At 54.5% G+C, this 12,860-nt stretch overlaps 1 protein-coding gene across 1 annotated transcript; it reads right to left on the reverse strand.

The window, feature by feature from the left end:
- On the reverse strand, nucleotides 1–12,367 carry si:dkey-70p6.1 (uncharacterized protein LOC570575 homolog). Its single transcript, XM_056301964.1, has 6 exons — nucleotides 12,234–12,367; nucleotides 11,767–11,824; nucleotides 11,610–11,643; nucleotides 8,370–8,920; nucleotides 1,384–1,521; nucleotides 1–543 (listed from the first exon to the last, which is right to left on the reverse strand). Exons 1-6 carry the CDS (start codon nucleotides 12,365–12,367, stop codon nucleotides 1–3), a joined length of 1,458 nt encoding a protein of 485 aa, XP_056157939.1.
- Nucleotides 12,368–12,860: the final 493 nt, after the last annotated feature.

Genomic DNA, 12,860 nt, shown 5'->3' on the forward strand with positions numbered 1-12,860 from the left:
TCAGAGCCCTGTCACGTACATCTCCATGCCATCGTTGAAGGTGAAGATGGTGGTGGTGCTGGACGTAGCGGAGCCTTGCTTCAGGTCTCCGATGCTCTCGTACAGGTTCTCCCCGGGCAGCAGCAGGGCTTTGGCGGGGAGGTGCTGTAACTTGGGGGTCTGCTGCGTGGGTGGCGGCGGCGGCGGCTGCTGCTGCTGCAAGGGCTGCTGGGCTTTCTTCCGCCGGGGCCGCAGGGTGGCGCAGGTGTTGGGGGGTCTCTCCCGCTTCCAGCCACCCCCGCCCTCCATGTTCTCGTAGGCCGGGTCGCACTCCTCCGTCCCGATGGATTCGTAGCAGTGCTCGTCGAGGGGCCCGCCGCCCGCCACCTTGCCCTCCTGCGGGGCCCAGGTCTGTGGTTTGACCACCACGCTAAACCCTCCATCCCTGTCTCGATCCCGGTCACCGCGCCCCAAGGTCCGGAAGCCGGGGTTGGACGGTGGAGACCCCGGCACAGCTCTCTTCTTCTTCCCTGGTTTACACACCTTGGAGTACATCTCTGCCACCTTCGGTCAAACCAAACGGTATCTGAATATAACAAACTAAAGCAAACTGTATACATATGTAAACACATACACAGACACACACACACAGACACACACATCTGCAGAGGGTTTAAAGGGAAATTTTGCCACCAATAATCTCCATGTCTCGTAAGTCTAGCCCCCCCCCCCCCCTTTTCTCTCGAAATGTACTTGGCCAATTACCCCACTCATCCGAGCCGTCCCGGTCTCTGCTCCACCCCCTCTGCTCATCCGGGGAGGCTGCAGACTACCACATGCCTCCTCCCATACATGTGGAGTCACCAGCCACTTCTTTTCACCTGACAGTGAGGAGTTTGGGAGGATCACGCTATTCCCCCCAGCCCCCCCCCCGAACAGGCGCTCCGACCGACCAGAGGAGGCGCTAGTGCAGCGACCAGGACACATACCCACATCCGGCTTCCCACCTGCAGACACGGCTGATTGTGTCTGTAGGGTCGCCCCACCAAGCTGGAGGTAACACGGGGATTCGAACCAGCGATCCCCGTGTTGGTAGGCAGCGGAATAGACCGCTACGCCACCCGGACGCCAGAATGTGTTGTGCCAGAGTTTCTCAGAGGTGAAGATTAGAAAATGAACATCTCAGCCAATCTGCTTGATACGTCTTCCGCCATCTACTGACGTCAGTGGATGACAGCCTGAAGCCAGTTAGCTGTGGCGCGGCGCGGCGAGACAGTTAGCTGTGGCGCGGCGCGGCGAGACAGTTAGCTGTGGCGCGGCGAGACAGCTTTGGCAAGTGCTAATACATGAAATAAGGTTGAAAATTGACAAACTTGCCCTTTAACCGCTTCAACCCGGGCTTACCGCAGCAGCAGAAGGTTGTATGTTCTCCACTGTGTGGGCGCTCAGCGGACCTAACGTTTTGTTTTGGGGTATGATGACGTCATCGTCCTCTGGAGGCTTCCAAATGTACTGTTCCCCGTTCCCCATAAACACTGCTTCCTGTCAGGAGATTAGCAAAGCACAGATTAAATGGATGCAGTCCCATTTGATCAAATAAGTTTTTACATTGTGGGTATGGTGCACCATAACCCCCCCCCCGACACACACACACACACACACACACTTGTAAGCATGAACAAAGTGCAGGACATATATTGTACAGATTATATTGAAAAGGTGAAATCTGGCAGCCCGAGAGCCCGACAACCACATAGTAATCTCAATAAAGATGAAGTGTAACGGGTACAAAAACTCAAGATAGCAACGAACCTTTGGCCCAAATATGGCCCACATCTGCAGGTATCGTACAGCCCACATTTGGCCTTGAATGACGGCGCTGACTCAGGGTGAGTGAGGCTGCCTCAACTCAGCCACAGGTCCACCTCATGTGGCCCACATCTGGCCCACATAGTATGTGCCGTAACCCAAGTCAGGCCCGATTTATGACATCTTGCCCACATCTGGCCCACATAGTTTGTGCCGTAACCCAAGTCAGGCCCGGTTTATGACATCTGGCCCACATCTGGCCCACATAGTTTTTGCCGTAACCCAAGTCAGGCCCGGTTTATGACATCTGGCCCACATCTGGCCCACATAGTTTTTGCCGTAACCCAAGTCAGGCCAGGTTTATGACATCTGGCCCACATCTGGCCCACATGGTATGTGCCGTAACCCAAGTCAGGCCCGGTTTATGACATCTGGCCCACATCTGGCCCACACAACAGTTGCCAGTGCCGTAACTGAGCCGTAAGTACCAAAAGTGCCCCAGATTAGGCCCAGATGTGTCTGCTGTCTGGGAAGAAATCTGCAGGTGAGCCTGATTCAAGATGCAAAACCCCTGTGCACCAAACGGGTCTCAGCAACCCTGTGCTGCATGTGCCACATCCTCGGGATTCGACTATTTCACCGTGTTACATCATCCTCATGGAAACAGTCTCAGGTGAACAGCATGGTGTGTAGGCCGGGCACACGCATGCGGTGGCGTGCACGGGGGGGTTGTACTTTAACGCAGGTCAGAGCAACTGCGACAACCTCGCCGACTTCAAACAGGGCAGCAAATGAAATCCCACCGTCGCCCGGAGGGGGGCGTAAAGGATTACATCCATCGCCAGTTCGGATCACCGGCGCGTGCGCTCACGCTGCCACGGCCATATGGAGCCCACGGCCTTGGTGAGAGCGGTAGTCCCGCGGTATCACCGAGACCTCCTCGTACATATTTTATTTAACCCCAGACAGCATCCGGATGTGGGCCACTTCAGGCAAGGATGCGGCACCGGTGGTCTTCTGGCCCTGACAAAATGGATGTGAGCCTGAAGTGGCCCACATGTATAATAGCAAATATGGCCCAAATCAAATGTGGGCCTTTTTTGGCAAAGACGCGGTGCTCTGGGCAACATGTGGTCTGGATGTGACCCTGAAGTGGCCCACATGTATAATAGCAAATATGGCCCAAATCACATGTGGGCCTTTTTTGGCAAAGACGCGGTGCTCTGGGCAACATGTGGTCTGGATGTGACCCTGAAGTGGCCCGTGTGGTAAATGGTGAATATGGCCCAAATATCACAACACAAATATGGACCACCTTTGGGAAATATGTGGCACATGCGGCATTGCTATGGCTCGGTTCGGGCCCAGATCTGGCAAACAGGAGTGGACCTTCCAAGTGCCATCATTCCACGCCATATGTGGGCCGGATGAGAGTGTCGGGTGTGGGACGGGTCCGGGCCACAGCGATGCTGCTATCTGGGACACCTCCTAAAGCCCTCGCAGAGCTTCCTCTCCAGCACATTTGACCCCAAAGCAAACCTTGTTACCTCCACACCCTGCTCTTTGTACCCTCACCTCAAAAGTCGGGTCAAAACCAGGTCATACTCAAAGTGGACCCACACCCGCATGGACCCCTGACGGCCCAAGGTCTGCCGGGCCAAGTCACGTTTGATTATAGAGGGTATTTAAAAACAACTAACACTGACCTGAGGCCTGCACAATGACGGATTAAAAACGTGCTGTACAGCAGTTAGAAATCAGACCAGCTGTCCTCTGGTCAGCGGTCATTTGATGAAATGCAAATCTGTTTGGGGATATGCACCACTTAAACACATAACCCGCCCTGTTTATGCCAGCTAGCTGTTCCTCCTCCCTCTGCGGCGGCCGCTGCCGTTCTGTTAATCTGTTGTCCCCCACTCGACTGTGCTGATCAATGAGTGGAACGTGTCAAAGCAGATTATTAACATGTCTGTGTTATTACACCTTATTACTGCTGCATAGTCAGTCACGTCACGGTGTGCTGGGTTGACATTCAAGTTCCCGCTCTCTGACACACACACACACACACACACACACATATATATATATATATACAGTCCTATTCAAATGTGTGTCTCAGTCACTCCAACCTCTGCTGGATCACAGAACTGAATTCACCCAGAACTGCAGAAATGGCTGAAATGGTCACGTCTGCAAAACCCTACAAGTGTGCCGTTAGTTTCCCTCGTGCATGTGGGGCCGTCTGCTGTGCAGGCCACCGCCGCTGTGTATAAGAGGGGGGGGGGTGCACACCATGCACACCATGCACACTGTGCAGAAGATGGACTAATGGTTGGTTTGGCAAAAGGGCCATACACTTTTGCCCCCTATCTTAGGAGGCCTCTGGTTGGTCGGGGTGCCTGTTCGGGGAGGGAGGGGGAACTGGGGGGGAATAGCGTGATCCTCCCACGCGCTACGCCCCCCCTGGTGAAACTCTTCATTGTCAGGTGAAAAGAAGCGGCTGGCGACTCCACGTGTATGGGAGGAGGCATGTGGTGGTCTGCAGCCCTCCCCGGATCGGCAGAGGGGGTGGAGCAGCAACCTGGACGGCTCAGAAGAGTGGGGTAATTGGCTGGGTACAATTGGGAGGGGATTCCCCTTGGGATCCCCCCCCCTAGAAAAAATAAGACATTTCAAAGACGTTTGCCATCACTGGCAATGCCACAAACACCACGGACACTCTGGATGAAGCCTGCAAACGGCTGAACCAATAGGTTGCTAACACTTCACCACCGTGGTTCCATTCAAAACCAACTCCGCTATCAAACGTGGAGCTAATATGTACGCCTCCACAGCCAACAGGAGATCCCTCTTTCCAGACAGCATCCGGATGTGGGCCACTTCAGGCGATGATGCGGCGCTGATGGTCCTCTTCTGGCCCTGACAAAATGGATGTGAGCCTGAAGTGGCCCACATGTATAATAGCAAATATGGCCCAAATATGCCAAATCACATGTGGGCCTTTTTTGGCAAAGGTGCGGTGCTCTGGGCAACATGTGATCTGGATGTGACCCTGAAGTGACCCCGTGTGGTAAATGGTGAATATGGCCCAAATATCACAAAACACATATGGGCCACCTTTGGCCAATATGTGGCACATGTGGTATTGCCATGGCTTGGTTCTGGCCCACATCTGGTAAAAAACAGGAGCGGACCGCCCAAGTGCCATCATTCCACGCGGTATGTGGGCCGGATGAAAGTGTCGGGTGCGGGACGGGTCCGGGCCACAGCAATTTTGCTGTCTGAGCTCCAACCACACGACGCAGGCCTCGTGTGTCTTCAAACACCTTCAGCGCCAGGCCACCTCTCATCGTCAGCTCGGTTCAGTTCCATCCGGCATGCTGCAGTCAGACTCGGTCCCCATAGAGAACCAGCTGCCGCAAAGAAGATTCACAGCTGCTGGACACGTCAGAGTGGGGGGGGGGGGGGGGTATTGATTTTCTCATTACTTTCACACTTCCTCCAGCCCACACGAGTGAAAGCCGTTTAGCCATGAAGCAATGCCAGTGAAGGCCTCGGGCAGGACAGATGCCTTGCTTGTTACCTGTGCTCTGGATGTAATCTGGATGGGATCTGGATGGGATCTGGATGGCACAAAACAAGTCAGGTAACACATGAGGACGATTTGCCTCTGGCACAAATCACCCTCTTCCGATTATTATGCACAATTTAAATGTAAACCTTCTAATGTGTGTCGATGATGTTTGCTGGGGTCAAATGCTCGTGTTTTATGAGTTGTTATTCATACCGCTGGCGGTGACAAGAGGAGCCGGGACGCCTCTGTCAGTAAAGGCACAGTTCCCTCAAAGGTCCAGTACTGACATTTAATTAGGGCTGAACAATGTTGAACAAAACAACACAGTAACTGCCCTCCACCACAAAACGTCCCATAGGTTGTTTGTACAAGCAGCTTATTACGACCTGTAGTTACGTTTTAAAGCTAAACGACCTCTAGCGGTCGTGTAAATAACGACGATCTGGTGTCTCGGGTGCCTCGCCATCATATGACCTTTGACCTTCATTATACCAATCAAAATGCGACGAGCCAAGGGGGGGGGTGGAGTGGCCCCACAATGCACAGAGGCAAAAAGTATCTGTGGCTTATCTCCTGCCGCCGGTAGGGGCGCCAATTTAGGAAACGCTCCCGTGGGTGGTATTAGAGGGTAGGAACAAACGACCTATGTGGTTGTATGGGTTGTATGACTTGTAATTAAGCATCTAAGAATAAAAAGGAGCGGCATTAGTTCACCGAATACGTGCCACTTTTAACTTCGAAAGCTTCATCCGCAAAGAATGGATGTCCAAGGGAGTAATGTCCTAATGACCTTTAATTATAGAAAAGTTTTATTGTATTCCTGGCGCCCTCTTACGGCGTTAGCTGGCACTGGCTGTAATCGCTGTAAACGTCACTCTCGTTCCTTCTCTCGCGATGGGTGACGAGAGCGGTGAGCGGAATCTTTGCTCCGTCCCTCTCGGCGAATTGAAACGCTATAAACCACTTGAAAATACGATGCACGCGTATTAAGTGTTTTATGGACGTATGTGCATTGATCTGTGATCAAGTGTGACTGTTATGAGAGCCTACTGTAATTCTTTTACCGAAATACATGAAGGACGTTCTGCAAATTTGCTAGCTAGCCTCCACAGGCTCACTAGACAACTGCCGCGTGAGCACTGTGTAGCTAGCGGCTAATCTACGACTACTACTTTCGGCCGCTCCCGTTAGGGGGCGCCACGGCGGATCACCCGTTACCATCTCTTCCCGTCTTCGGCGTCTTCCTCTGTCACACCAGCCACCTTGCATGTCCTCCCTCACCACATCCATAAACCTCCTCTTTGGCCTTCCTCTTCTCCTCTTCACCTGGCAGCTCCATATTCAGCGTCCTTCTCGGCTAATGCTAGCGGCTAATGCTAGTGTTGAATAGCGGCTGGAGGAAGAAGACATTAACGGTGCCGTGCCAGCGGGTTGGTCTGTTTGTCGCCAGGCAGTAACAAGCGGGACATTTGTCGCCTGAAAGTGACGTATTCGTGGGCGTGGCTTCGGCTTTTGAGTCGTGGCCAGAATATAGGGGTTACGCAACGATGGGGGCATTTTAGAGGGAGACGTAAGGCCAAGTAGTGGTTCAGTCACACTAAATTATATGATTTTTCAGACGCGAGTCGAGTATTTTCCTGCAACAGTCGTCATTAAAAGGCAGAGCTTGTTAAATTTAATTTCCCACCGAGCAACGAGAGTTTTAGCCAAGCTGGCCGACTTTGCTATGTGGCTCTGGCAGGTTTATACTGTGATTTTGAATGTTGTTCAGACCTAAATTTAACATGCTAACATGACAATTTCTTAATGTCGAAATTTCCCCCCAATTGTATTCGGCCAGTTACCCCACTCCTCCGAGCCGCCCCGGTCGCTGCTCCACCCCCTCTGCTGATCCGGGGAGGGCTGCAGACTACCGCATGCCTCCTCCCATACATGTGGAGTCACCAGCGCGAGGGGGGGGTCACGCTATTCCCCCCAGTTCCACTCCCCCCCCCCCCCGAACAGAAGACCCGACCGACCAGAGGAAGCGCTAGTGCAGCGACCAGGACACATACCCACATCCGGCTTCCCACCCGCAGACACGGCCAATTGTGTCTGTAGGGACGCCCGACCAAGCCGGAGGTAACGCGGGGATTCGAACCGGCGATCCCCGTGTTGGTAGGTAACGGAATAGACCGCCACGCCACCCGGACGCCCTTTATTTTTGAATTTTATTGTAAAAGCGAGAGAGGTCCACACTAAACTGGATAAACACAAAAACGCATCTTTTTTTCCCCATTTTGGCTTTTCTTCCGCACTGTGTTTTTGGCCACTGAAAACGGAGCGTTTTGAAAACGCTGCCGTGCGGGTGTCATGTGACCTCAGTGTAAACATGGCGGCTCAGCTGACCTGGGTACGTCCAATAGGTGAGTCAGAGTGAATGGAAAACCTATATTCGCCATGAAAACGGCGTTTTCTTTTCCACCCCCCCCCCTTTTCTCCCCAGTCGTATCCGGCCAATTACCCCGCTCTTCCGAGCCGATCCGGTCTCTGCTCCACCCCCTCTCCTGATCCGGGGAGGGCTGCAGACTACCACATGCCTCCTCCCATACATGTGGAGTCGCCAGCCGCTTCTTTTCACCTGACAGGGAGGAGTTTCACCAGGGGGATGTAGCGCGTGGGAGGATCACGCTATTCCCCCCCAGTTCCCCCTCCCCCCTGAACAGGCGCGCCCCGACTGACCAGAGGAGGCGCTAGTGCAACGACCAGGACGCATACCCACATCCGGCTTCCCACCCGCAGACACGGCCAATTATGTCTGTAGGGACGCCCGACCAAGCCGGAGGTAACGCGGGGATTCGAACCGGTGATCCCCGTGTTGGAAGGCAACGGGATAGACCGCTACGCCACCCGGACGCCCGAAAACTGCGTTTCCTAATTCATCCATGTTAGCGTGGACGCGCTCTAAACACAGCAGACCAGAAATGAAACACGACAGAACATATGAACTGGTTTTCCTTTTACCAACCTTGGGGAAGGACGGAAGGTTGTACGCCTCCACGTTTCTACGGGGCAACTTGGTGCTGTGAGGGTGCGGCGGCGGGGGCGCGGGATGTGACGGCGGCGCGTGGCGCGGAGGTGGCGCCGGCGGCTCCCCCATGTCCGTGCCGCTGTCCCTCTTCTGCGGGGCCTTGTCAGCCTTCCTCAGCTTCCTGACGCAGGCGTACTCGGCCGTCTCCTGCGGGTGCGGGGGAGACATGACCTGGGCCTCGGGCTCCGGGAGGCCCCCCTCCACACCGTCCCCGTCCGGGTCTGGCGGTGCGGGCGTGTTAGCGGGCACAGCCGGTGGGGCCGGGGTGTCCGTCTGCCCGGCCCTGCCCACCATGGCGTAGAGGGCGTCGTCGGTGCGCGTGGCGGAGGAGCGGCGGCCCACCTCGGAGTACGTGTGCTCACCGTCCTCTCCGCCTCCGGGGGGGATCTGGGGGAGTTGCCTGCCTTGAGAACGAAGGTCAGAGTTAGACCGGCGGCTGGGCAGCAGCAGGAGGTCCATGCTGGCTGGACGGTTCTTTTTAGATGCCTCTGCAGGGCACATAGAGGCTGCTATTACCACCCGCATGGCCCACTTAACCCAAAGCCCACCATGAAACACTTGATCATATACGTCATTCCCGTGCTAAGTGGCCGCTCAGTTAATATGTGTGAATGTGAAGAAGTCTCTTCATCGAAAGAAGCGAACTGAAGGCACTAATATGGACCTAGAGCCAGTCTGAATCGAAACGGGTCTTTTTGGCTAACTGGCACATGACAGGAATGGGCTTGCTGTGCACTGCCCCCGTAAAATACACCAATGCTTATCCATCCGTGATCCCAACCGCATGGGGTCGCGGGATGCTGGAGCCTATCCCAGCAGTCCCTGGGCGGCAGGTGGGGAGACACCCTGGACGGGCCGCCAGGCCGTCACAGGGCCCACACATTCACACCTAGGGACAATTTAGTAGGGCCGATCCCCCTTGACCTACACGTCTCTAGACTGTGGGAGGAACCCGGAGCACCCCGAGGAAACTCACGCAGGCACGGGAATAGCGGGAAGGTCCTGGGTTCGAACCCCGGGGTAGTTCAACCTCGGGGGTCGTCTTCTGTGTGGAATTTGCGTGTTCTCCCGTGTCTGCCTGGGTTTCCTCCTGGGGCTCCGGTTTCCTCCCACAGTCCAGAGACGCCTAATGATTAGATAGATAAAGTCTGGGGTCTTATCTCCAGGGGAAATCTGGTGTTGCTCCATCGGTATCGAATTGGGGATCGGCGTTCTCGAGCTACACATCCATATTACCGTTCTATTTAATTGCCGTACAAGGCGAGCAGTCACTAGGGGTAGTCCCAAGCCTCTGTCAGTAGGATTCGATTTTGGGGTTTTTTGGGGTCAGACTCTGAAAAAGGCAGCAAGCCGAGAAGGTTTGGCTGTTTGTTCCCTGGTACAATAAAACTGTGGACATAATCATTTATCACATGGAGAGTGCGGCCTGTTGCGTATTAAGAGTTGCATTTTTTCCCAAAGACTCCTCCTTCTATGCCGCTCCCGAGTCCGTGTCAGCGGAGACGCTGCGGGATTCGTCGAGACTCTCTCTGGTTTCCGCGTCTGCTGAGAAAGATTCCCACCTTCACAAATACCGACGGAAACGACTGGAACCACTTGTAGACATGAAGGGTACATTTACTCCCCAATTGTTTCCGGCCAAATACCCGACTCTTAGGAGCCGTCCCGATCGCTGCTCCACCCCCACCCCCCGCCGATCCGGGGAGGGCTGCAAACTATCACATGCCTCCTCCCATACATGTGGAGTCGCCAGCCGCTTCTTTTCACCTGACAGTGAGGAGTTTCGCCAGGGGGACGTAGCGCGTGGGAGGATCACGCTATTCCCCCCAGTTCCCCCTGAACAGGCGCCCCCGACCGACCAGAGGAGGCGCTAGTGCAGCGACCAGGACACATACCCACACCCGGCTTCCCACCCGCAGACACGGCCAATGGTGTCTGTGGGGACGCCCGACCAAGCCGGAGGTAACGCGGGGATTCGAACCGGCGATCCCCGTGTTGGTAGGCAACGGAATAGACCGCTGCACTACCCGGACTTCCTGAATCTTGTTGTATGAAACAAAATATGTGGTTCTTCTAAACGCAGATGAAGCGATGACGGCAAAGAGAAAGAGGAGAGACAAGATGAGGTGCCGTTTGGTCTCATACTAGGTCAGGGATAACGTAGTGCTGTTGTGGACCAGCAGGAACAGCTGCCACCTCGCTCATTTCTAATGATAAGAAAATAAACAGCAATTCACAGTCAACACACAACAGTGAATGATTTACACCCAGTCTAATGCCCACACTGCTAATGCCATACATTTACTGGTGCGGTTACCAGTGGCGGCTGGCCAGTACAGGGCGCTGGGGCGCCGCCCCCTTCACATATCAAGAGATGAAAATCTACTTAAACATGTATTTAATTTAATTGCATGACGCAAATAATGATGAAATAAACGTGTTTTTCAGTCTGTGAGCGCCTGTCAGCAGCGTTAAATATTGGTTCAAACGGTATTTGCTTGATTCCTGTCTGAATACATGCACTTCCTGTCTGAATACATGTACTTCCTGTCTGAATACATATACTTCCTGTCTGAATACACATACTTCCTGGGTGAGGGGCGCCGGCCAAACCATACCATACCTTATGTAAGCCCTCAAACTTGTGGCGAGCAGGTGACCCGAGGCTGCCGTCTGATTGGTTTCTTCAGATTCTCCAGGGGGCGCAGTTCTGTGCTGCCCCAGACACGCCCGCTTTTATTGGCAGCGAGTTGGTATTGTTTTAATGTTTTTTTGATCTCATGTGATCGGACAATTCTCGTGGCTGTCAATCATGTTCACACCCACGACGACGCCTCGTCTCGACTGTCAATCATCCACCGTCTACCAACCCTGATAAAACCTATAGGCTACGTTGTCCTGCTTAATAACTCTGTGACTGTGTGGACACTAAAGCAGCGGTCAGGTGTGCTGCGTCAAGCTAAATAGCGCCCCCCCCCAAAAAAATGTTAGCACCAGCCGCCACTGATACCTACACTGCTAATGCCATACATTTATTGGGGCAGCTTTTCCATGTTTGGCACCATGTGCCCTGTACATAATGCTGCTAGCATGCGGAGTTGGACTGGTGATGCGTGTGAAGCGTGGACTCACTTTTGCCGTTGCAGTTCATCTTGTTCATCTCAGTGTCCGACTTGCTGATGGAGCGCAGCTTGGACTGCCTGAGTATGCCCTGGGGGTTCAGACGCACCCAGTTATACCGTGGACAGCGACGCGGTTCGTGCTGTAGAGAGCAAGTCTCGTCTGGAAGTGACTTGTGTGGTGTGGTGCGGTGTAGTACAGAGGCTTCACCTACCATGTCCATGAGTCTGTGCTTTCCGCCCTCGCCGGGGACATTGTGCGTCTTACCCTTCCTGGGTCAGAAACGAGGTGTCATACGAAATAGGTTAACACTTGTAACTCGTGGGTTGTGTCTGCGTGCGTGTGCGCATGTGCACGTTTGTGTGTGTGTGTGAGTTTGCGTTCACAAACAGGGATGTCCACACGGGCGCATGCCTGCAGGCTCGTGTATGCAGAAAGCAAGTGTGAGCGTACATGTGTGCGTGTGCGTGCCTGCGTGCGTGCGTGCGTGCGTGTGCGTGCGTGTGCATGTTTGTGTGTGGGAGTTTGCAAGCTTGTGTATTCACAAACAGGGATGTCCACGTGGGCGCATGGCCGCAGCCAAGTGAGCGTGTGCGTGTGTGACCGTGTGCGTGCGTGTGCGTGCGTGCGTGTGCGTGCGTGCGGTGTGGTGTAACATCAATGGACGGTGTCCGGTCTCACCTCTGGCAGCCCACGCAGAGCACCACTATGAGGATGGTGACAACGAAGGCGGACGCAGCAGCGATAGCGCCCAGCAGCAGGACCTTGCCGTAGGGAGGAGCCGTGAAGTTCAGCCCGTCCTGCATGGAGGCCATGTGGGAGCGCGGGCGCTCGCTTGCTCTCACACACACACGCACGCTCACACGCTCACACACATGCACGCAGGGCAGCGCCACAGTCTGGCCCGGATCTGCGGTGATGGAAGACAGAAGGCGGCGGTTAATGAGCTAACCTTTCCAACACGCTTACACGCATACTGAGCAGCCGGGACCAAGACCAGACCAGACCAGACCAGACCAGACCAGACCAGACCAGCACGAAGTCAAAGTAATAGTCCTACCAAAACAGTAAGAATTTAAGAATAATTTAAGGGGGGCGTGCGGGTGGCGTAGCGGTCTATTCCGTTGCCTACCAGCACGGGGATCGCCGGTTCGAATCCCCGTGTTACCTCCGGCTTGGTCGGACGTCCCTACAGACACAACTGGCCGTGTCTGCGGGTGGGAAGCAGGGTCGGGGATGTGTCCTGGTCGCTGCACTAGCGCCTCCTCTGGTCGGTCGGTCGGTCGGGGCGCCTGTTCGGGAGGGGGG

This window comes from Lampris incognitus, chromosome 2, assembly GCF_029633865.1.
Source record: "Lampris incognitus isolate fLamInc1 chromosome 2, fLamInc1.hap2, whole genome shotgun sequence".
In the NCBI taxonomy this organism is placed as follows: Eukaryota; Metazoa; Chordata; class Actinopteri; order Lampriformes; family Lampridae; genus Lampris; species Lampris incognitus.

Bases quoted from the DNA above. Each gene is read 5' to 3' on its own strand.
- si:dkey-70p6.1 (XM_056301964.1), bottom strand. From the start codon at position 12,367: ATGGCCTCCATGCAGGACGGGCTGAACTTCACGGCTCCTCCCTACGGC. The intron at 11,825-12,233 runs GTGAGACCGGAC...TTTCTGACCCAG, and splicing joins CTCTGCGTGGGCTGCCAGAG to GAAGGGTAAGACGCACAATG. The intron at 1,522-8,369 runs GTTGGTAAAAGG...ATCTCCTGACAG, and splicing joins ACCTTCCGTCCTTCCCCAAG to GAAGCAGTGTTTATGGGGAA.